Here is a 25,243-nt window from a genome sequence, read left to right as displayed (position 1 = left end):
TCCATTTACCCCAACTGACTGCGTGTCTTGCAGCACGTCTCTTTGCCTCTCTGGCTTTCGAACGCCAATAGCGAAATGAGAAGGATGGAGTGGAGATCTCCAGAGCCTTTCCCAGCTCTGACGGGCTGAGTCTGGCTGGAAACACAGCTCAGAAAGGATCAGAATGTGAAAAGGAATATACGTATGTACACGCATGACTGAAATATTATGCTGTACACCAGAAACTGACACAACATTGTAAACTGACTGTACTTCAATAAAAAAGAAAAGAAAGGATTGATATAGCAGTTCTTAAAATGTGGACCCCAGGCACAGCATTAGCACCACTTGGACCTTGTTAAAAGTGCAAACTCGCCTCACCCCGTCCAACCCCCCAGCACCTCTAACCATGAGTCAGGGACCGGAGTGGGGACCCAGCAATTTGGGTTTTAAGAAGGCTTCCCGCTGATTCTGATGCCTGCTCAAGTTTGAGAACAGCCACAGTGATGTGCTTCTTAAACAGCCACATTAAGACCTTCTGATTCACCAGAGAACTGACTCTACATTTAGCTTGTTCCTTTTAGTTTCTTGGGTCAAACAATTAGTATAAAGAACACAGAACAAGCCAAGTTTCTGTCCCTCAACAGACACATATTGTAAACTGGTTAATATAACTCAATAGCCTCTCCGGTCTTCAAAATGACCAGTGAGGTAGGCAGAGCGGACATGAGTCCTCCCAGAGAGGGGCTGGCGGTTGCCCTGGTCACACACCAGCAAGGGGCTCAGCCTAGAGCTCCGGCTCTGATTCCTCCCACAGTTCTTCCTTACTGTGGCCTTTGGTGTTGATCCCACGGTCACGAGCAACCACCCCCCCGGATACACGGGATACTCACCGCAGGCAAGAGCCAGGAGGAACGCTTGCCAGGTGAGCACCAGAAACATTCCTCCAATCGCAATGCAGGCTAGAGAGCTGTTGAAACCCCACAGTCCAGTGTAGATGTCCTCAAATGGAGCAGAAAGACTGAGTCCTGTTGGGCAAGGCAGGAGGGATCAGAGCTTTGAACTAAAGGCAGAATGCTCTGGAAGGAGTCCGGGGGTGGGGGAGGCACCTAAGAACTCCCGTTGGTCCCTTGGAAGCAGACCTTCAGGAAAGGTCTGGGGTATAGGAGATGCCAGAGACAGGGGTGGAGCGAAAAAGGTGCTCAGAGTCTGGTGACCAGTCTAATGCTCACCTGCTGCTAACCCCAGAAACGACCCGATCGCAGCGTGTAGGCACATGATGGGGGAGGAGAGGAGGATGGCGCCCAGGAAGATGCCCCCTGTCCATGGATTATCACAGCCATATATCTGACCAACACCCACAGGCACGGACTTCAGTAACTGCAGAAATGATTTAGAAAATGCGGTCAATAAAACAACTGGACCGAAACCCACAGGACACCACAAACACCACACAATGTACTTTTAGGTTCAGCATCCTTCAAGATCAGTGTTCCTAATTTTTAAAATCTCTCTCTATAGAAAAATCTCAGTCCTTCTTCTGCTTTATCCCCAGAGACACACCAGCCCTTCCCCGCTGTATGCTGAGCGTGCCTCCGTTGCATTGACGCCTGGCTGTGGTCCCCGATAAGCTCAGGTGTGGTGTCACTGCTCCCCACTGTGAGAACCGGTCATGCCTCCCAGTGAGGATGGCAGGGGCCATAGCTGATACTTCAATGGCTTTCAACAGTCCATCAGTTTGAGGCCAATGCATGACTGCATTCCTCTGGTCAATAGAAGTATTATTACTCCCATGCAATTTGGTTGTTAGTATGAAGAACAGAGATCCAAAGTTGGTTTTTTATCCATAGTTCACAAACACAAAGGTGTTTTGTAACTTGTTAGCGGGAAAGCCAGTCTCCTGCACATTAAAAAAGGTAAGGCTGTTTTTCTTCTGATGTCAAGTGTCTTAAAAAAAAAATCAAGAAACTGTAAACAGGTTTATTCAATAAACACTGATAGGAAGGGCTAGAATTTGATTTGGGTTAACGAGGTTTTTAAAAATAGTGCTCGCCCTTTGTAATTTGTAAAGAGATACGATGCATACATCCTGTGATAGTGGTCCTCAAACTCTGGCCCACACCACTATTTTTAGGGGAGCCTAATACAGGTTGGTAGGCCCCACCCCCAATGATTATGACTTAGGGAGTCTGAGATGGCGCTCATTTTGGTGCTTAAAAAACAATGATTTTGATCTCTACCCAAGCTCGAGATCCCGGATTTATTGTGCATGTTCTATGAGATCTACCACAGGAAGAAGCAGAGTGGGGAGATTCTGCCGTGGGATCTAACAGTCAGCAGCCGTTCTTTCAATTGGAGGAGGCAGGTCTTGGAGGACCGAACCCCAGGTCGGAGGCCCCTAACCCAAGGGCTGGCCCCCATCACACCCACCTAAACAAAAGCCAAGTTTGCAATAGAGTGTCTGAATTCCAATGAAGTGATACTCTGGTGGTGACACAGCACATTTTAGGAAAAGAGGGGGAAAAGTTAGCTTTGACCAAATAGTCATTAAAAAAAAAAACTCCCTTAGAACCCAAATCTTGGGATTAGAATAAATAAGCATTTAGATGGCAGGAGACGGCAGCAAGGCCACCCCAGAGCTGAGTCTTTGTAAGGCTCTGATGCCCATGAGCAATCAGCCAGGGGGTGTCTTCCAGAGCTGGGGCGATATGAGAAGGCAGTGTCTCTTACCTGCAGGGCGCTGAGGTCAGACCAGGTGACATTGGGAACCGAGGTTGCAGGTGTGATCAACTGGCTTGGGAAAAATGGATTGTAATGTCCCGTGGCAGAAAGGTACATTGACAATACCATGTTGAAGGGCAGAGTGAAGACTGGGAGGTCCCATTTGCAGAACACGGAGCTCAACGCACTTGAGAAAATTGGACTAAAAACAACAATAGAACAGAATGGAAGAAAACATTATGTGATAAGCCAGGTTGACAAACTGAATTTCTGTTCTATGGAGGGGCTTTGTTTCATCACCAAATAGTGTTGTATAGGCAAACTTCACCGAAAAAACAGACGAAACAAAACAAACCCAAACATACCCAGAATAAAGCCTGTCATGGAATAATTCTTACGTAAAGTCAAAAATCAACCCTTAGCTTATTTGGCTTTTGAAAAATTACACTCTGGGGTTGCTCACAGTGAGTTATAAATCTAGGGTTTAAAAATATTTTTTTGAAGTATTTAAGACATACAAAGAAAATATTGTCTACACATTTAAAGCCCCCTGTGTAACCTACCTGATCATACGCCCCTCCCTTCCCACCAGACGCAACCTCTGTCTTGAATGTATGCCAGCTCCGCAAGTCTCAGTATATTTAATTTTTAAAAAGGGAAACAATGGTCCCAGGGAGGATGCAGGTGGTGTGGGCTGGAGGAAAAGGTCTTAAACTTGGGGCAGGGGGCAGGTATTTTTTAAATAAAAAAAATTTTACTATACCTTTTAATCACATATTTATCCATCCATTGTCCCACTCATCCATCTACCAATCTATAATATTCAAATCTGAAGAGATTTGAGTTGCATATTCTCTGTTGATTTTAGGTCAGTTTTATTCTTCCTTTACATAGTAGCAGTTAGTTCTCAGGAATGATTTATAATGTGAAAACATTCAGCTTTCAGATGCAAATGTATTTATTTGTCTTTTCTATCTCTAGTTCCAAAAGGTGAGTCGTGGATATTCAGAAAACAACAATTTCCTAATCACAACCAAATGGTGATAACCACCAAATGGGTGGTGGATAGAGGGCAGAGTTTCAAGTCCTTGAGCAGCTGACTTGTGTGACCTCGGGCAAGGGGGAGCCCCAAAGTTTCCTCATCTGTAAACTGGGAAGTTGGATTAGATGTTCTCCAGGCCCTTTTTTGCCCACATGTTTCCCTAAATCAAAGAGCCATCACTTTAAGGTCAGAACTCCCGATTTCCTGAATTGAGGGGAGGAGGCGTGGGGACCACAGTACGGGCCATGTCTCCTGATCCGAAGTTTCCCCTGAGCACTTTGGCTGTGCTGGCAGGTTCTCCTCCACACACCTGTGGGTGCAGCCAGGGTGGGCACACTGTCCATAGTGGGCTGCACTTCTCCTTTGTGTGGATACTACTATTTCATATTCTAAACATGTTACATTAAAAAGGAAATGTCTGCTTCCAAAAAAAAAAAAATGGATTTAAGACAGGGTCAAGTGTAGAGACTAGTTTGAAGGCTTTCGAGGTAAAAAAAAAAAAAGGAATTGAATGAATTTAAAGAATTCTTTTGAAGGTGAGAGGGGCAGGTGGTTAAAGGGAGTTCATATAGGCACAGTGGTTCTCAAAGGGTGGTCCCTGGGCCAACTGTGTCAGCATCACCTGGAAACTTGTGAGAAATGCAGATTCTCAGGCCCAGCCCCAGATGGACTGAGTCAGGAAGCCTGGAGAAGAGAGCAGACTGTGTTTTAACAGGCCTTGCAGGGGATCCCAACAGTGTGCGTGGTTGAGGACCACTGATGGAGGGAGTGCTTCTCCACTTTGAACTTTGGTAACCCCGAGGAGCCTTCAGAACTCCTGATGCACTGGCAACACTCCAGATTATGTCAGAGTTGGAGGGGGGCAGAGAGGTGTGTGTGGAAGGCCACATGCATCAGTGTGTTTTAATGCTTCCTCTTTCCAACAGACATAACCCAAATCTAAATTAAAAAATTATTTTTCTAAAAATCGTGTTATCTACATAACATGAAATTGACCATTTACAGTCTTAAAGCATTCAGTCCAGCGGCATTAAGTTCATTCGCATTGTTGTGCAACCATCACCACCATCTATTCACAGAACATCTTCATCTTGCAAAACCGAAACCCCGTACCCACTAAATAATAACTCCCCCTTCCCTCTTCTCCCCTCTGCATTTTTTTTTAAAAAAGTCACTTGGAAAACCAGGTGCAACTTACCAAGTCATGGACATAAGAGACACAGGCAGTAAGAGCCACCAGAAGTAGTTCCCCTTGTCTGAAAAGACAGCCATGAGGATGCCCACCAGGGTAGCATTGTAACCCTGGAGGCCAGCCGCGATGGCGGACCTGTGGGCGAGATGCACAGTTCAGACACTGCCAGGCGGATGGGCGCAGAAATGAAATTGTAACTTTCAGATAACATTCATGTTTGAAAGTGAGATTATGTCTAGGAATTTATTTCAAAGTCTATAGAAGCTAAATACTAATAAAAGCCTGAAAAAAATAAAACATACACAGATAAAATGCAGATGTACACATAAAACAAGCCCTGTGGAGGCGGCGTAGCTAACGTCAGAACTCCAGCATCCGGGAGAGGAAAGGGAAATGGCCAAGTTAGCCTGTTCAGCTTCCTTTTAGCCTCTCCTTCCAAAACTTATTATTTTTTTCAAATCATTAAGAGCTTCTGGTGGGGGAGGGTATAGCTCAGTGGTAGAGCACATGCTTAGCATGCACGAGGTCCTGGGATTCGATCCCCACTACCTCTGTTAAATATTAAAAATATTCAAAAGTCAATCTAATTACCTCCCTTCAAAAACCAAACAAAGAAAAAGGTTAAAAAAAAAATCAGTAAGGGCTTCTGACTCGAATAGAGATTTTACATGAAACTGTTTCCTAAGTCTGATTTTCTTGCTGAGAGGTGTAAGATTCTTGAAATGTAAATTTCCTTCCACGGTGTCTTTGGCCTTGTAAACATGAATCTTCCAACTTAGCATATATTTTCATCTTCCTGTGCTTCCATTTTGTTGCCTCCAGGTATGCATTTCCAAGTTATTGCAAAGAAACACAATTACTTTTATTTGGCAAAGTACTCCATTTAATTGTATGTGTATTTAGCACCTAATTCTTTCGTGGGTCCTTTTTGCATCTCAGCATTTAACCTTACATCTAAATGTTGTCCTCTGGGTAAGCTTCTACTCCTGGCTAAAATGGTTCCCACTTCGTACTTGGGAACTAGAGGTCCCCAGTAAGAAATGGAATTATTTCCACAGAATAAACCCCAGGGTTGACAAGCTGGGTCCCCCAGGGCTCTGAGAGTTGGCAACACTTGGCACCTTGAAGGTACCCAGGGTTCAATGATGAAGTCTGTGGGGGTCACGGGGTGTGCAGATGGTGAAGTGGGTGGGCGCAGTCGAATGCAGGGCTTGGAGAGGAGGCAGTGCAGCTGAGCTGCTGGGAGGCACTGGATGGTGTGAGAGTGTCTTCCTGTTTCTTTGTAACCCAAGCAGGAGGCCCCAGGGCAACAGCAAGATGATGTCACTTACATTTGTCTGAGCGACACCATCAGAGGTGGAACTCCATGTTCTAAAGCCTTTTGTCTCCCTTAAATAATCCTTCGGGATATGTGGGAGGTGATGCGATTTGTATTGGTTGCACTCAGGAAGTAATAACACCCTCCAGAAATTGAAGCCATACATAATGACAGTGGGGAGATGTGCAAAGACTTGCCCTCTCAACACCTGACTTTCAGATTTAAGGCTTGAGTTTGGCCAATAAAAAATTAGCAGTGGTGCCTCCACGTTGCGGAATGCCGCAGCGATGACAACGGGAAGATGTGTATTCATTTAAAGCAGAGGACTGCCTTTTTTAATGAGCCATTTAGGGCCGAGGAAAGTAAAGAGATCTGAACTCTAACCCACGTAACTATGGCTTGTCTTTTAAATAATACCTGATAAGGAAAACGGGTCAACTTCTACTGGGGCAAAACAGTGAAGAAGATGTGCTATGATACAATCCTGGACTTCTCCAAGCTGGACAGACTGTTTCTTGATGTGCATTAGAAAAGGATGTGACCTGAGATGCAGTATCACATTCTACAGAGAACAATTCAGGCTCCTTAGGCCTGATGGGGAAGTGGAGCGTTTTCTGACTCTCTCCCCAAGAATCTCCGTAGGCAATTGACAGTGAGTGTTACAGGAGCTTAGCTGTGTAATGACCAGCCACTGGGGATTATGCATGGACCCTGGGCATCTAGAAGACTGCCAGGCTCCCTGAAGGAACTTGTTAGTTGGGAGAATCCCCTGGTGGGAGTCAGCTCATCATTTCTTTATTGGCAAATCAATTTATAAAGAACATTCTATTTTTAACCTAATCCACAGTGTAGAAACATTCCATTAACATTTCTGAAGTCAGAATTTGCTTACTTAAAATTTGTGGCAGTTTATTTCAACTTTTGCATTGTCTGTGAAGAATGAATTTGCTAAACTAAGCATGGAAATACGATATAATGGAATTAGTGAGATTTTTAAGCCACTAAAACTTTTGCTGAGCTCATATGCAATTTGCCCAAACAAACAAAATGCTGATGGTAAATAATGGATCATTCATTAAAGAAGAACCCTTTGGAAACTCCCCTGGGAATTACTTATAGCTTAGTTCTGGTCGCCATGGAAACCTGGCATCATTCTCGCTGGCCGCTTATTCAGGTACCACGAGTACGACGCTATAAATGATTTCCTGACTTCTGACTAAAGGCAAATATAAAGCGTTCTGTGGAATAAAGGTTGATTCTCCTAGGCAGGGTGGGGCTTTATCTCTGCTGCCTGAAGTCACTGGTTGGCTCCTGTGTTCTCAGAAGTGAGACACGCAGGCTTGGATGGACGTGCCTACCTGTCCTGACTGAGTAAGAGGGCCGCCAGGGTGGAGACCACTGCTCCCACACAGCCATTGAGAGCCCACCAGGGGTTCTGGACCAGGAGTCCCACCAGAATCAGGATTCCACTGATGGGGTTGCTGACAAACACCACTTGGGATATGCCCCGAAGAACCCAGTTGACGAACTGGAGCATCTTCGGTTTGTCTGGAAGAGATGAAGTGGGCAGAGCTACGGAAATGGCGAGGCAAACGGCGCTCCTTCCCAAGTCCAAGGCGCACCCTGAGCAAAATCCCCTCTGATGAAGGTGATGCTAATTTCTGATGTTCCTTGAAGCTTTTTCTCTCAACTGTTTCCCCTCTAATGTCACCCAGATCCCCGAAAGCATCCAATTTCTTTGTGCCCAATCCATACTGCCCCTATTAGAACCTAAGTCCCAGAAAGCATTGAATGCACTTATTTTTTATGGTAACTTATAATAATCATTGAATGGTTCATTCTTTTTTTTTCTTTTCCATTATAGTTTATTACAAATATTGAATGTAGTTCCCTGTGCTATACAGCAGGACCTTGTTGTTTATCTATTTTATATACAGTAGTTTATCTGCTAATCCCAAACTCCTAATTTATCCCTCTCTCCCCTTTCCCCTTTGATAACCGTAAGTTTATTTTCTATGTCTGCAAGTCTATTCCTGTTTTGTAAATAAGTTTATTTGTATCATATTTTAGATTCCACATATAAGTGATATCATATGGCATTTGTCTTCCTCTGTCTGACTTACTAAACTTAGTATAATAACCTCTAGGTCCATCTGTGTTGCTACCAATGCATTCTTTCATTCTTTTTTATGGCCGAGTAGTTGAATGCACTTACTTACCATGCTTAGAGATTCAGACCCCTAAGCCAGAAGAATGAATTGCCAGAAGCAAAATTTCAGTTTTTAAGTACGGAAGTTACAAGGCGGAACCAGGGCCTTCCTCTGATATGGACAAGGCCCTGGCACTGACCACTGTCTCCATAGAAATTTGTTTTTGAATAAGTTTGGAATTAGAAGATAAGAAGTTAAAAAATGGGGAGGAAAGAGATAGGTAGAAGGTAGGGGAATATAACTAAAGACATGAGTAGAACCAGCAAACCATTTCCCCCAGGGCCACTTCTCCAAGGGATGGAAGCATAAGTACCTTTAAGCCAGTTGGCCAGTTCTTTCATATCACCAGTGACGTAGCCAAGCGCCTTGGGGAGGCATCTTCTCGCCTGACGCGGCGAACTCTGATTTCCGCCCTGGTCCACCTTCACCATTGTGGGGCTGTCCTCCATGGCTAGCTCTTCCTCTGATTCCTCGAGGAAAGAACAGAGCTCTTCAGGCTGGCCAGTGTTGGACCTGGTCACAGCAGCCACAGAGGATGAGTTTAATTAAAGGCACTTCATTTGGACCATGACATCCCATGGGACTAAGAAAGCACCATTTTCCTCTTGAAATATTGTCACAGAGATTATTACCAAAACCCAAACCCCATATTACTTCAATTATCACTGTCTTTAACACCATCATAAGACGATTCTGGTCTTTAATTTCCTAAAGGTCAGTTTCTAGTTCAACAAGTCTGTGCTGAGCTCCTACAGACTGCACTCAAAGAGCTCAGGCTAGTGGGAAAGACTGGAAAATAGTTAATTTCAACATAAAGAGTCAGATTATGATATAGAAATAGCCAAGATCAAGTACACAAGCTTCTTGCTGTCAGTTGAAGAAGCCAGACATCAGGTTACAAAATGGCGCTCATTGACACAGACCATTCAGCTACTTTCCAAGACAAGCAGCCATTTTAAATTCAATTTTCATTTTACGAAAAAAGGGTCTTGCTTTTAAAAGTTTGAAAGGGAAGAAATACTTACAAAACAGTTTGTGTGTGTTGACACAGCTTCAGAAAACCCCCTCGTACACACTCTCCAAGTCAAAGATTGCATCAGGCAACTGCCTCAAACAGTCTTTATTTTTGGAATTTGCTATTTAACTGTTTAAGAACTGGCAAAACAATATTCCACAAAGGTGTAGAAAATGGGAAAGCTGGAAGTGGACCAAGCTGTTCAAAGAGTTGTAATCTAAGAATTGTAGGCTATAAGGATGTATGGGGTGTAATTACTGTAAGCATGCCTTGGGGAAATACTAACACAGTAGAAGTGTGACTTGTGTTTACTATGAGATTCTTCTCATAATAAGTGTGTGATGGGAAAGCACCAGCATCACCAGAACATGGTACCCTGTAGACAAAAATGAAGGTTTCATGGTTCCGACTGTAAATATAAAAGGATACCAATGAAGTCATCCCAGAGAAAGGCAGAGGGAGAGAGACAATGGTAAAATCACCTTGAGTGTGCAAGAAAAGCAAAGAGCACAGCCAGGCTGGTGAGAAAAGGGGAACACCAAAACCACCAGACTCCGGAAAGCACAAGTGTGGAATGTTAAAGCCACCGGCACAGAAGCCAAGACCAAGGAAACACCCAAAACCCACGCAGTTAAACCAGCTCGTCCTCTCCCTGTGGTCCGGCTGTGAGTTCGGGGTTCTCAGGGCTGTTTTGGGGCCCATAGTTTTCATTTACCATAGCCAACAAATAGCTATTGGCAGATAATAAAGTTGTAGCTTTTTTCATTTTAATTTTTTGCAATCTTGACTCTAGTTTTGGCTTCTATGAATCCCAGTATGGAAATCAATGCAACTCATTTTTTTTTAATTGCATGACAATTACAGCTCAGTTGTTTTATTTCATTATCCAACTAACCATTCTGCTTTTAAACAGTGGCCAACCTTTCCATAAAGCAGCAGTTGTTTATACAATGCATTCTAGACCAAGGTCATTTTTGTCTTGGCAAAACAACGTTAGACACTGGCGTCTGTGAGACGTCCAGTGAAACTGCATTAAGAAAACCTCAAACTACAAACTGCTGAGGGCCAGGAACCAAAACTAAGTCTTTATGGAGCTCAGCTGGTCCCAAAGGTAAACCTGGAAAATAGTTCAAATTATGAAAAATTGGATTTAATTTCATAATCTGAGTGATGGCTATCATTTATTTTCATTTATCTCTCTCTTTAAATGTCATAACTGAAAATCTTGCTTGGTACGCCCTCTCCTCTGCTCCAGTACCCGGTCTCAAAGCATCTTACGAGTGCAATCAGGCTCCAGCCCAGTCTGGAGTTTCTATAACTGAGTAGATCTGGTCCTACAGAGGCAGCATTGAAATGGAAACATTAAAGTGGCGTTTCCCATCCAGGACAGAAAAAATTAGGTCTATGAGTTATTCTGGGCTGAACAAATTCACTCTCTCAAAATTTCCAGCATTTATTTATTTACTTTAGGGGGTTTTAAATACATCATCACCTCGGAGATTTTTGGAGATACAGATATGAAATCTGATATTATAACTGGCCAGGTGTGATTGAAAACCTGAATGACCAGAGTTCCCTGCCGGGCCACCCAAAGTTAAATAAAGATGGAACTATTTATCTGAATCCATAGGCCAACATAGAGAAGGCCTGTGGCGCTTTGTGTCTCCAGCATCCACATTTCGGGGCGGGCTGTCCGAGAGAGAGGGGTCTTCTCACGAGCAGACAGTGAGTGCTGTGGCTGAAGCCTTGGGAACCACTTCTGAACTCCTTAACACTCTGGAGCCCTGACTACTGGTTCCAGAACTCAGGCATGGAGAACTGGTTATGAGAAACCAGTAGCCTAAAGGTTGTGGTTTACCCTAGAATTTAATCAGGCCAGACTATTTGCATTTCTTTAGGGAAACTGGAGAAGCCACACATCCTAATTGGGAAGGCAGTGCAAGGTGGTAAAGCGGGGAATTTCAACGGATGCTCCAACTTCTCAAATCTAAGTAGGTCATTAAATTTCAACTACAAACACAGGACAAGAAAATAAAAGGGAGAAACTCTATAAAATAGGGGCAGGATAAGTTAAAAACCCCAAACTACTTTGCCCTAGACTTTCCACAGTTGTCAAAAGTCCACAGCACAATGGTCCAGCATCCAAACCAAGATGAGCGCTGTGTGACTTTCTCGACCAAGACCCCTGTGCCCCGGGCTCAGCCCAGGCCGCACCACTCAGCAGAGCACGAGGACCCCACTTCCCAGGCTCCGTTCAGAAAAGACACAGCAGAGTCACAGAGACAGAAGCCGCACAAATGTAGCATACCTGTTCTGGCTGCTCACGGGCCGGAAGCAAGCTTAGCCAGGGAAAGCCTCTGTGCGCTGCCTCACCACCTTTTTTTCCAAAAAGGCCCCTCCAAAGAGGACCACGAGGGGCGTCACCAGCGGCGCCAATCAAAGACCGTCCATTCATCCTTCCTTTCTCTCCATATGTGACAAAGGGCAAAAATACGTGAATCAGCGGGATTCATGCCCTGGCTCTGACGAGCACGAGAAATGCAAGGTAGGGTGCGGGCAGGAGCTCTCCCAGGGGGTTCCTGGGAGAGGAGAGCTCCCACGGAGAAGGCAGACTTCTCCAGCAGCAAGAGCTCCATCAGCAACGAGAGCCAACGAGCTGACTGCAGACACTGAATGTTCGTTTTACTTTGTTTAAAAGAAAAAAGAAAAAAAGGCAAACCATCTTGCACACATTTTGTTCTGCTGCATTTCTCCACTAACAAGAGGCTGACAGATCCGAAGCCCGTTTCAGAGGGAGGGGTGGGCTTCAGGCAAACTATCAAGGCTCCGACTTGGGGACCACCGCCAATGCCACAATTTCCCTCAGCCTTGATCTTTACAAACATGAGAAGCAGAAGCCTGGTGTGGGTTCTATTTTCTGTATCAGAAACTAGCCACACTTTCTTTTTCACGCAAAAACCTAGTCTAAGAGACTGGTAAGTGGCATTTTTTCTGTTATCTGAAAAAGAATTGTTAAAAATTGGACATCACCTTGTTAATAGTAAACAATTCTTAGTTGAATTAAACATTTTATCTCCTTTTTTTTCTTTCAAATTTCCATTGCATCCGAGGATAGCATTCTTCCTTCAGAAGTCACAGAAAAGTTGTTTGTATAGTATTCTTCTTTCTTCCCCTTTCATTTTTAGTTTCTTCTACAGGTCTGGTGTCAAATCAGAAAACTTACACTTTACTAGAGTGATTCAGAAAAATCCACAATTGTGGAGGATATTACTGGCATGTCTTAGAAAAACAATGATGTGCACGTATGTTCATCCAGGGTTAAATAAGCTGGCTAAATAGGAACCAAGCTGGTGGGATATACTGCATATATTTTTGCTTGATAAAGAGCAACATTAAGAAACCCAATTGTAGGGTTCTCATCTTATACATAGTTAAAAAAAAAAAAAAGAAAGGATGAAAAAAAAAAAGAGAGAAAGAGACAGGTAGGATTGTCACATTCCGCATCACATTTTCCCACCACCAAATCACATGCCCCTTGGAGAAGGACATTTTTGAGCTCAACATCAATACTTTCTTAGAGCCGAGAAGACAGAAAAATCTGAGTGCTAGGTGGGGGTACTAGAGAGCACATAGTTCAAGCCTTCACTTTACAGAGGAGGAAACTGAGGTTCAGGGCAGAGACCAACCACACGAACTCAGCAGAGTCAGCCTTAGGGAACAGGTAAGCCCTGGTGGCTCTTTGTGGTCCAGGCTGGAGCCACGCACGCAGATGGATACCTCCCAAGAGTCTGTTCAAGTCAACACACCGTGAAGAAGCAGCTTCTGAATGCTGGGCTGCACTGGGTGTTAGGGCTCCGTGACACAGAGGACACGGCCTGTCTTCGTGGCCTCCCTGACCAAACCCGGGGTTGGGGAGCAGCATTGAACAGCAACAAAGGGCTCTGGTACCCCCAGTTTCACCCCATGCCTTTGCCGGAAGCAATGACTCTTCTGACATGCCTCAGAGTAAGCCTGTGTGTGCTGAAGTTAACATTCCAAAGATACTCTGGAAGCTGCATCTGGTGAGCTTAAAGCAGCAGTCAGAAAGCACCCAGATCACTAGTGAAATGAAGCAGTATTTATCATGCTGAAATACAAGGTTTCAGTTCAGCTAGCATTCCTCATCTCAATATAGGAAATACAACTCATTTTACTTATCAGAATATACTGGAAATTGATACCATTAGAGTCTTTAATTCTCCATGCCTCTCAAGTTATCACTTTTAATACAAAGTTTTGGATACAGATATAGAAGAAAGCATTCAAACATTCATGCTCTATTGTAATAGACTGCAGCATTGACATTTACCTGGTACTTACAATAATCCTTATTTTCTGCAGGTTTTGATTCTAAGTGGTGGGGTGGGAGGTGCTCAGCTTTTTTTCTAGAGCTGTAATCAGAAACAAAGAAAATGCTGTCAGGTAACCTGTCTCCTGGTTAAAACACTTCTCTCCTCGGAACACACTCCTCCTAGGAGCCTTTAGCTCTGAATTCCACATCAGAAAGCATAGCCGCAGAGACGCTGCTGGGTTCGTGCCTGCAGTGTGATTGACTAGTCCCCCCTCCAGCACGACAGCTCATGCAGAAAGATCTGTAAAACCAGAGTTGGAAAGGGCCATTCTCAGTACCAACTTTTTTTTTTGAGGCATATTGATACATCTCCAACTTCACTTAATTATTTCAAGAACACAGCCTGAAACTCCTATACAGCGTTGGCGAGCTCAGAGTCATGTAGCACATCAAATGGACTCGTTGCCAAAAACCCTCTTCCACAGGGTGCTCCGGTGCTGATCCACCCCGCTTCAGAAACCATGAACAAAGACTCTGCTTTCAAGCCTCCAGAAAGGAGCCGTGGCTTTGGTAAATGGCTTTCTAGTCTCCCAGAACTCTGACTTTGATGCCATCCGAAACACAGTTCTCCATTCAAAAAAGACAAGGGGAAAAAGAGCAAAAATTAGATCTAAGAAGACAAAGCCCCGATGATGAACAGTTGGAAATGGACAGAAATGGACTGGAAATGGACAGAAAGGAGGCGAGTACTCACACTGCAGCCGGCTTCCCGGGCAGACGGCACTGGCTGATAAAGCCCCGCCGGCCTCTATTAAAAGGGAGGTGCTTAGGAGGAGGGTGCTGGGGGAGGCACTGGCACTTTTTATTCGGAACCCACCCTGCCTATCTGTGCACCCAGTTTTCTCCTCCCACTTCAGGCCCAGGGCCAAGGCACTGCTGAGGAACTGGTTCCCTGTCCTGCACCTGATGTCTGTCTGTCTGTCTGTCTGTCTGTCTGCCTCTGATCTTCATTCTCTGCTGACAGGTTTGCCATCGTTTCTGCAGGTTCCAAGGTCTTTGTCCAGCATCAGTCCTACTCAAGTTCCTCTATGTCTTCCCCATGCTGTTTCCTCTACCTCCCACCCCCACCCTGAGATATTTGGGGTGAAAGTTTATAACTGCAAAGGATCAACAGAGTGTCACTTAAACTAAAAAGCTAGGGACAGGCTGCTACACGGTAGACTCTGGAACTGGGTGACTCCCAGGGCGGAATGTTATCTCAGACTCGATGTGGCTTCTGCACCCGTGCAGGACACCAGCAAGGTCCTGCAGGGCGTGCTGCGAGCGTGGGTGGCACAGGGGTGAGCAGGTCATTTTCTGGAAACCAACCTGCCATTTTCCCCAGTGAGAAGAAAGCAGAGATAGAAATGTTTCTCTGGAACGCCTTCCTTTCCAGGTGAGAATCCCAGGACAAACTCTGCTGCCTTTTAAAAGCCGGGAGGCCAACATTCCACAGCAGAGGAGTCTAAAATGCAGGTGGGAAATCCCTTTCTTCCCCATTCTTCTTACATTTCAGTTTTGTGGCTTGTTCTGGGACGGCAGAAATCCAACTAACTCCGGCGCACTTCTATGAGCAGAGTTGTTTTAAAAACGAAAAGCCTACAGACAGCCTCCCGCCCGCCTGGATGAGCTGATAGCCCTTGTCAGCGAGGCGGCCGGCGACTCTCGGGCTCCACCTCCTGGACACCCGCCAAAGCACAGGGTCCCTTGTCCTGGGAACCCCCTCCCTCCAGGTGGCCCCTGCGGCTCAGGGTGTGTGTGTCTGGGGCCTGGGCAGGAGACCACAGGTCCAGGTTCACAACCAGAATTTTGAGGTTCAGGCAAATCTCCCTCTAACATTTTCTTCCTGGTGACAAGGAGAAAGTAAGCTTGCGTTACCCTGAAGGAGAAAAATGAACCACAAAAGGATAGTCAGAGGTTTGGGAATGAAAAGAATCACACTAGTGTTTCCATGAGTCCTTTGTGCAAATAGGCTACAATCTCTCATAGTAATGATAATAAATAAATAATAAAAATAGCAATGATAATGATAAAAATTGCACAAATGGTTGGGCATTCACTTCATGTGCTGGGCATTGTGCTAAGCACTTTATATGCATTAGTCATTTAACCATCACCCCCCCCAAAATCCACTAAAGTCCTATGAGGGGAATGCCTCATTTTGCAGATGGGGAAACCAAGGCTTGCAGAATTTAAATAACTTGTCCTAAGTCTGACATCAAAGTTTGTACTTTGAGGTCCTCTAGCATCATCCAGTACTTTCAACTTCTGACCACTGTTTGCTTTCATTAATTCATTAATTAACTCCAGGGGCTCAACCATCGACGTATATTTATAGACCTCGTCCTGAGACCACCTCCACAAGGCACCCGTACAGCCTCCTGCCTCAGTGGCTTGACAGAGCTGGTCCGTGGCGGAGGGTGTGCACTGAGTCTTGGGTCTTCTTGGCAGAACCACCTCCTCCCTGCCCTTCCTGCCCGCCCTCTCCCCTGGGCCTTGTACAGGGACACCTTAAGTGCTGGTCACAAAACACAGCCGTGCTATAGGTGGGCGCAAGGTAGTGAAAACGGTGAGATTCCAAGTCAGGCAGACCAGAGCTTGAATCCTGGCTTTGTCCCTGACGAGCTGTGTGAGCCGAGGTTTGCCACCCTCTCTGGGCCTCACTGCAAAGTGCAGGGAGGTTTACTTTCTTTGTGAGGTTGTGCTGAAGCTTGGCGACGATGCATGTGAATCTCTGCACATGACACGTGGTGGTGCCACCATTCTGATGTCTGCCCTGCTCAGTCAGGGTTGGTTTGTCCTTGAGGATTCTCGAAGGGTCCCCTCTCCCAGCCTGAACCAGGGACAAAGCTTCTTCTTGGCTCCCACACGAGGAGGGGTGTAGTTATGAGTGTGGAAGAGCCTTGAAGCAGGTGGGTGGGAGCCAGCCTCACCCTGCAAGACCCCAAGATACCAGGGTCTGCCCTTGCCCAGTGGCTGTGGCTTTGGAGAGAACCCTGAGTTGGACATCAGAGGGGCGATCAGGCACCCAGTAACAAGTGCACACATGGGCTCTTAGTGGTTTTTCACAGCCCTAATCACACAATTCAATGACTTTTTCTCAGCCCCGCCTGCTATCGGTTGCTGAGTGTTTAAGCACTGACCCTGGGTTCCGTCCCACCTCCCCTGCATCTCCCGCAGGCCTCTCCTCTCCTGCTTCTCTGAACCCATCTGCCACCCTCTGTCTGGCTCAATCACAGCTCAACACACATGGCATTTTCCCTCCACATAGTTTCTGCCCAGAGAAAGTCCTCTCTCCTCTCTCCCCACCCACGTGGTGCAAACATCCACACCCAGGCTCCCTCCCTCCTCCCGTCCATGCCGGGCCCCTGGGAGCTGAAAGCAGCTGTGTCCATGTTTCTCATCAGACAAGTGGCCAGCCCCTGGCCCTGCAACAGTTCTGCTATTGTCTTTTATTAAAAATATATTTTAGGCTGCATAGTCCCACCTGGGCTGGAAGATACAAATAATTCCTTTTCTTCATCACAGATCTCTTTCTTTCCAGAAAGGTTTTGAGGAAGTTCATAAAATATATGTGAGAAGAAATAAGAGCTAGAAGAAGAAATAGGGAAGAAGAGAGGAAAAAAAAACAAAACAAAACTATGGCTCATGGCACAATTTAAATCTTTTTCCTGCCATGTCTTGCATGTGTCGATATTTTAAAATATGTATTGTTTGACTCAGAAATTATTGCAACATTGTTTCATGTTGGTTGCTGCTTGATATCCATGTCTCCATGGGCAATGTCACTTTGCAAATAATTTGCAGTGTAAGCGTCCCTGGGGAGCATCCACGCACGGGAATTCTACCTGGACAGGAGCCCACAGGGGGCTCTCCTGCGTCCTGAGCAGGGCTTTCGAAACAGAAGAGCGAGCACTAAAGAAAAAACATTCTCATTCTTCTCTTTCTATCTTCCCGCCCCCCACAAAGAGAGAGGCAAAGACCGCACATCACATTGGGTACAGAACGTCCCACAGCAATGTGTCCTGAGCCCACAACATTTGGTAAACAGTCCAACAAAACGGCTCCAGTCAACAGCCAAAACTCTCACTGACCCAGAACGCCCCTTGGGGTAGCCTTTGTGGTAGGCATTCCCCAGATGTGGGGCCAAGAGGCAAGCAGGCGCAGAGTGCACACATCTCTCAAACCTCCACCGCCTGCCCTGGCCTCCGTGGGGGTGGGCAGTGGCAGGAGGCACTGAGACGCCTACATTCTTAGCTCTGAGATGCAGTTGTGCAATTATTCAGCTCCACTGAGTAGCTGGTTGCTTCTCCTGCACACAGCACAAGGGCGAGAAAACCTTCGTCCCTATCTATGACTTTGATCAGATTCCGTCTTTCCTTACCTCGCCTTCTTTCCAGCTCTTAAATGAACCTTGGGTCAGTGTCAGGCCCATCATGCAGGTCTCTGGTGTCCCCAGCCAGTACCTAAGGATGTGCCCTGAACAAATGCACTTTGTCTAAAAGGGGAACCATGAGCATCCTAGACATTTATTTATCGCAACAAAACTCCTATAGAAGGTGACAAAAAGTCTTGCTGGGGTGTCTTTGCATGAACGGGAAGGGCCCATACTGGTTAGCAATGGTCCTGCTGGTTTCTTCAGGATTAAAAAAAAAAAAAATTCCCAGTGAGAGACCAAAAAAGCAGGAGAATCCTTCTGATCTCTCTAGACTAGGTTGAAGAAGGGATTGAAGTGTTCGGGACAATGAGAGTTGAGGACTGGCATGGCTCCGTCCCCCTGACCCTCTCTTGAGAATAATTTACAACTCGTTAGGTTGTCTCCTCCATGTTAAAGATATTGTGATAATGGTCCTACGCTTAGGAAGTCAAGCTTTATTTTATAATCGGGCCAGGAAGACAAGGTGGGATGGCCTGGCACCTCCATGGTGAACGAGGTTCCCTGAGCCAGTGGGCTGGCCAAGGGTTACAGGAGCCTGGCAAAGTCACCAGCCACTGGAGGTTGAGTGGGATGGGCTGAAGCCCACTCCCAGCCAGGCATCCGGGGTTACTCACTAGGGAGCATCGTGGAGACAGCTGGGAAGTAGCCAAGAAGCTGGAGGGCTGGTGCAGGTATGCTAAGGGAGGCTGCTCTCTGGAGCTGAGGAGGTGGCAGCTGGCTGTGCAGTGTTGCCAGCTCTGCCTGATTTAAAGGACCCTTCATGGTTACCAGAACTGCTCACTATTTCCACCCCCTTCCTTACACCAATTGGTTGCCAGGATTTAGAGAGGGACTCAGTGTCTCTTGACCCTCACTCCTTCTCCCATTCTCCTTGCCTCTTTTTCCTTCCTATTGGCACCTGCCAAGGCTGGGGTGGGGCCAGAGGCAGAGGGGACTTGAGGGCCAACCATTCAACTGCCTGTCTGATCAGAGGGCTTGCAGCTGGACTGTAGTGCACCCTCGACCTCTTGCGTTGGTAAATTGAACTACTATGATTCAACTGACCACAGATTTTTATCAGGGCCTTAGCAATCCTATAGCAGTGTTGTCTTAGGAAATGCAGTTGTGCAGGGATATTACGAAGGATGTGAAGGAGAATTCCCATGCACCTCTGGTACTGCATCCTGTTAGTAAGGAATAAACTCGATTGCACATTTTATTCAAAATCAAAGTTAAACCCAGTGGAAGAGGACATATATTTTTTGATGCGACATCTCTTGTTAGAACTTAATCAACTAAGCATTATAGTACCATTATCCCCTGTAGATAGCTATCTGAAAATAAAGAAATTATTTATTTTGTATTTATTTTGTTAATGGAGGGACTGGCGATTGAATCCAGGACCTTGTACATGCTAAGTGCGCGCTCTACCCCTGAGCTAATTCCCTCCCCCAAGAAATTAATTTATTATTTAAGGTTAAGATACAAAAATAGTGATAGAACTAGAAGGGTTCACCATTAATCACAAACCTTTGTTTTTTAATAAAACATAGCAATTCTCAACACTGCTGTTATCCTTAGCTGGAGAAATGCCCACACTGACTTTGCTTCCAAATCAAAGAAGCCGGTTAGAGGTCAGCTTCTTGGAACTACTGGTGCCTTCTCCCCACTGAGGGTCACCGCTGGGTCTGGGAGAAATATTCATGTGGGAAGAAGTAGGTTACAGACAGGGAAGGACAGATTTTCCATCGCCTTATCTATCAACTTCCCTATCTACAGTCTTTTTCCTTCTCAGCCAAGGTTGCTGTTTATTTTCTTTCAACACCTGGATCAAGGCACATATTTGAACAGAGGGCTAATATTTAATTAAGTCATGGTGGTGGCTGGGATGGTGCTGATGTGCGTGAAGTCACAGAATTTATGAGTAGGGTTTATGAGATCAAGGGTTATGAGTAGGCTGATTAAACTCTCTGACCCCACAAAGCACTGGCCAGCTGTACCCAGGAGTCAGCTAAGGTCACAGTGGGCCAGCGGAGAGTGGATGGATGAGGAAAAGTCCTTCCTCCTTACAGAAGAATGCCTAGGACACAGCTCAGGGGATGCCATCTTTGAAGACAAGGATCTGTGGGCCCCTGATTAAACCCACATGTGACATTGGTGATGAATTAACACTGTTGAGACAAATGCTGGAGAGGCTGTGGAGGAAAGGGACCTCTCCTACACTGCTGGTGGGAATGCAGTTTGGTGCAGCCACTGTGGAAAACAGTATGGAGATTCCTCAAAAGACTAGGAATAGACTTACTATATGACCCAGGAATCCCACTCCTGGGCATATATCCAGAAGGAACCCTACTTCAAAATGACACCTACACCCCAATATTCATAGCAGCACTATTTACAATAGCCAAGTCATGGAAATAGCCTAAATGTCCATCAACAGATGACTGGATAAAGAAGATGTGGTATATTTATACAATGGAATACTACTCAGCCATAAAAACTGACAACATAACACCATTTGCAGCAACATGGATGTTCCTAGAGAATGTCATTCTAAGTGAAGTAAGCCAGAAAGAGAAAGAAAAATACCATATGAGATTGCTCGTATGAGGAATCTAAAAAAAAAAAAAAAAACAAACATAAATACAAAACAGAAACAGACTCATAGACATAGAATACAAACTTGTGGTTGCCAGGGGGGTAGGAGGGTGGGAAGGGACAGACTGGGATTTCAAAATGTAGAATAGATAAACAAGATTATACTGTATAGCACAGGGAAATATATACAGGATCTTGTGGTGGCTCAAAGCAAAAGAGAATATGACAATGAATATATGTATGTTCATGTATAACTGAAAAATTGTGCTCTACACTGGAATTTGACACATCATTGTAAAATGACTATAACTCAATAAAAAATGTTAAAAAAAATTAACACTGTTGAGTGAGGGGGGAAATCCAGTAAGAAATTTAAAGAAACATACTGATGAGTGATGAGTGAAACAATATCTCCATGTAGACTTAACGCCCAACATCATTCAGATTTTTGGCTCCTCTTGGCTCACATTTTTGCAGAATCTGGGGTTTATAGACTCTCAGGAAGAGTTGACTGCCCTGTAAGTCTGACAACCAATTTCTCAATAGCTTCTTATTCCCCATAACTTACAAGGAGAAACTAGCTTTAAATTAATATCCATTAAAGCCTAGATGGGAGAAAAAAAGTTATCCGAAGGCAGCCGTGGGGGCAGGTGGAGAACCCAGAGCTTTGTTCATCGTGGAAGCAGAGATTTCTGTTTGTGGACCTGGTGGGACCTCAGTCTCTCGTCTTGATTATGGAAGAGTTGATGCACCGATGTCCCTAGAAAAGCCTCAAGCCTTTTTTGCTTCAAACAGATTGCTCCATTTATTTTCCCACTTGGTGTTTTTCATAGTATTATGAAAAAAAAAAATCCCAATCTTAAAAGTAAAATCCCAAAACATGTTTTCCTAAGGGCGACCATGCCCTCTTGTGCTGGTAGCTTCATCCTAGGTCATTATCCCCTTCCTCAATCCCAGCGTGGCTTCCATTTCTCCACTCCACTTGGCTTCTAGACTTTCTTCTCCATTGTACCCACACTGTCTTTCTTTTTTCTTAAATTTTTTTTTTGTTGAAGTATGGTCAATTCACAATATTGTGTCAATTTCTGGTGAACAGCATAGTGCCATTTGTATACGTTATATCGTCTTTCCTGTTCTAGCCATCCATTCACTCATCTATCCATTGTCTAACGTATGCTAGGTTCAGGAGGGCTCATAGATGAATAAAATGCTGTTCCAGTTTCAAGGATTTCCATTTGGTGAGCTTTTCTATCTTTCTGAATCTTCTCCAATGTCTCTGATGTTAATTGAAATTCTCTGCTCTTCTCTGTGTATTTTCCTTTGACAAGCGCCTCCATCTTACTTCCTCTCCCGCCCTACTTCATCCTACTACATAATTTTTTGTTTAGCTGGTTTACTGGAAAGAGTCCCAGAGTAGGAATTGAGACGTACTACTTCTGACAAAATAGACACTTCACTCATCCGCTTCTCCCAATTGCCTCACTTATTAGAAGACTTGGACTAACTCAGTGATTCTCAGTCTTGTCCACACGTTGGAATTACTTGGGGGCTTAAAAAAAAATGCTGATAGTAGGTCCTTGCCCTAGAGAGTCTGATGTAATTGGTTTGGGGTCTTGGAGCTTTAAAAGCCCTCTTGATGGTTCTAACATGCAGGCAAGGTTGGGAACCATTGGACTAAATCTTACCCTATTTCCTTATCTTTCAAAACAAGGAAGTGTGTTACGGGAGGATCAGATGGATTTTGGAGTTTGATAGGCCAGGTTCAAGTTCCAGCCAGCTATGACGCCCTGGGGAAAATTAATTCACCTTTCCAAGCCTTAATCCCATTAGGAAATTAATGGGAATTACTAAGGCCTACCTTGCCAAATATAAAGATTAAACAAGATCGTGGCGCACGCTAGGCATTCAAGCAAAGGTAACTTTTATTATTCTTTCCCCCTAAAATGGTTCCGACCTCTCACTTCCTTATTCCTGTCAATGGTGCCATTATTATCCCAGTTCTTAGGCTCAACAATACTTGTTGAATGAGTAATAGAATGAGTAATAAGAAGAGGACAAGTTTGACTTTCATTCACTCATGTTAAGTTTCTCAAGTCTTCAAAGTTTGATTCCTTGGGAACTGGCTTAGAACAAGGAATCTCGGTCCCACCCACCCAGAATTTCGGAATCAGAATCTGCATTTGAACCAGATTCCCCCGGAGATTTTCGTGCACTTCAATGTTTGGGGAGCGCTGCTCTCAAACATTCCTGTTTTTGAGACTTAGTGAAAAGGGATGGACTCAAGCTCCTGGAGTGGTGACAGCTTACAGATTCCAATGTCTGGGTTGGAGACGCCATGGTGAGCCCAAGTGAGTCCTGACTGCCTCCCAGCTGGCGGCATGGAGCACACTGTCACATGCTGGGCCACACCAGTCCAAGGAAAAGTCTCTTCATCCCGTTCGACTCCATCAAGCCACTCCGCCAGGTCCCACCGTCTGCCTGGGGCTAACTGCCTCACAGTGAATCACATCACATTGTGGGCCCACGCCAGTCGCCATAACAGATTATCCCAGGTCACGAGAGGGGGATGCTTGCACGTAAGGGGCAGACCTCCTCCTGCTCCTATGGTCCAGCCAGAGGCCTGTGCATCCTGCTTACTCACAGGACTGATACGCACTGCACTGCAGGAGCAGCCTCTGCTCCCAGGGTCTTGGGGATCTTTCTAAGCATCTTACTTGGTGGCCTCCGTCCTTGGCTCTCCATCTTGGGTTCCTGGGTCTTTTTACACTTAGGGCCCCTGCAATGAGTTTCCCTCATCCCACTCTAATACACAACTCCTTTGGCCAAAAGGCAAAAAACCCTGCGTGGGATTGTACTTTTGGCCGCCTCCATTACAACAGTAGGCATGTTAAAGACCCTTTTCACACCACACCTGTCACCCTCCTCCCCCGGGGCAGAGATGAATAAGTGTCCCCCAGTAAGAGTCACTGTCTGTGGGAGGTGACACTTAGGGCTGTGGCTGCCACCACTGGCACGCATCTCCCAGAGTGCGTCTCTTTTCTCTCCCAGTGTGGATCGTTGTTTGTAACTACACGGTGTGTGTGTTTGCGTCATTGAGTTTGCCTGCTGGACCTCATGGTTTCTGAGGGCAGAGTCAGGGCTGGTCTTGTTCCTCCTGTGACTCCCGTTCTGGGCTCAGGGACTGGCTCACAGAGACCCCCTAAAGCTGTTGCTGAGTATAAAGATGAAGGAATGGGTGGGTGACTCTGTGACCCTGGGACCTCAAAGGGCTAAGGCGAGTTCTTGTACTGAGATGGATGTGTGTGCGCGCGCGTCTGGTGGGGCAAGGGGATGGGGTAGATTTTCCCCAGAGTCCTCAGAGCAGGGCACAGTGTTAGCCTGGGGCACAGAGCTCAAGGGGCAGTGCCCCCGCCATCTGGACACACACACACATGCTCCTGCTGCAGCTCAATCAGCCTGAGGCACCAGGTGCCCAGCGCTCCAGCTTGCAGGTCAACATCTGTGATTAGTGACTTTCCCCAGGTGTGTGGGCTGGCCAGGTCTTGGGGCACCTGAGTCATCATGAAGGTGGCCAAGCAGAAAGGAAGCTGTGTCTTCAGGGCTTCACTGGTGGAGATCAATGTGGATGGTACAGGACAGCCCCAACCCCAGCTGCCGAATTCTAGCTCAGTGCAAACGCAGGAAGCCCTGGCTCTGCAGAGGCTGGATGTGAGGTAGGGCTGGCTCCTCCTCCCTTTACATCTCAGGTCATACCTAGGCTGTCAGCTCACAATGCCTTGGCCAGGTCCCTGCCCTCCTGCTGTCCTGGGACTCGGCGTCTCCTCTCAGGCTGTAAGCTGCACTCTACGGCATCCCCCCTGCCTCACCACTCCACTTAGCCACCGTCTGTTCACCCCGATTTCCCGTCCTCCTGTGCGTCGAGGTAGGTCCTCAGGGCTCCGTGAAGTGCAGCATACCACTGCAGCAACAAGACATGAGAGGCCACTAGCTTCAGGGTCAAGGCTGTGTATGATCACGGGTCATGCTGTGGGCAGAATAGTACTTTTTCCTCAGCCCAGAAAGGATCTGTCAAATCACTGGCCTACAAGGGAGCCCATCATGGCAGTCTTCCAGGGAGGGACAGAATGCCTGTCAAGTTCAACGGAGAACTGTCAGATTTTGAAGCTCTTAAATGCTATGAGATGATGATGTTCAATGAAGTGCTGACCTGTGAGCAGGCACAACGTGGGGCTGCGAGAGTCTGGGTAATAGCAGTGGTGTCTGGAGCAGGCAGAGGGGTATATACCGAAGATGTGGGCCTCATAAGGCCTTTGACATTGGAGTAGCATTTAGTGAAGGCAGCAAAAGAGGGAACAGCCTTTCAGGAAGAAACTTGAGTGCCA

General features: G+C 45.8%; 1 protein-coding gene across 8 annotated transcripts in view; it reads right to left on the bottom strand.

Annotated features, from left to right (window-relative positions):
- Window positions 1-25,243, bottom strand: part of SLC14A1 (solute carrier family 14 member 1 (Kidd blood group)) — a 49,332-nt gene that overhangs the window by 6,564 nt on the left and 17,525 nt on the right. For 2 of the 8 annotated variants that reach the window (XM_006183793.3, XM_032470698.1), the window contains exons 1-8: window positions 13,826-14,555; window positions 11,786-11,943; window positions 8,776-8,932; window positions 7,611-7,800; window positions 4,941-5,069; window positions 2,710-2,902; window positions 1,212-1,359; window positions 873-1,007 (exon numbers count right to left, since the gene is read on the bottom strand). In XM_006183793.3, the coding sequence (XP_006183855.1) occupies window positions 873-1,007; window positions 1,212-1,359; window positions 2,710-2,902; window positions 4,941-5,069; window positions 7,611-7,800; window positions 8,776-8,932; window positions 11,786-11,932 (1,099 nt within the window). In that variant the 5' untranslated portion in view covers window positions 11,933-11,943; window positions 13,826-14,555. The other 6 variants (XM_032470696.1, XM_032470697.1, XM_032470702.1 and 3 more) reach the window with 6 other exon arrangements.

Source organism: Camelus ferus, chromosome 30 (genome assembly GCF_009834535.1).
Source record: "Camelus ferus isolate YT-003-E chromosome 30, BCGSAC_Cfer_1.0, whole genome shotgun sequence".
In the NCBI taxonomy this organism is placed as follows: domain Eukaryota; kingdom Metazoa; phylum Chordata; class Mammalia; order Artiodactyla; family Camelidae; genus Camelus; species Camelus ferus.
This window is presented reverse-complemented; position numbering and strand designations above follow the sequence as displayed.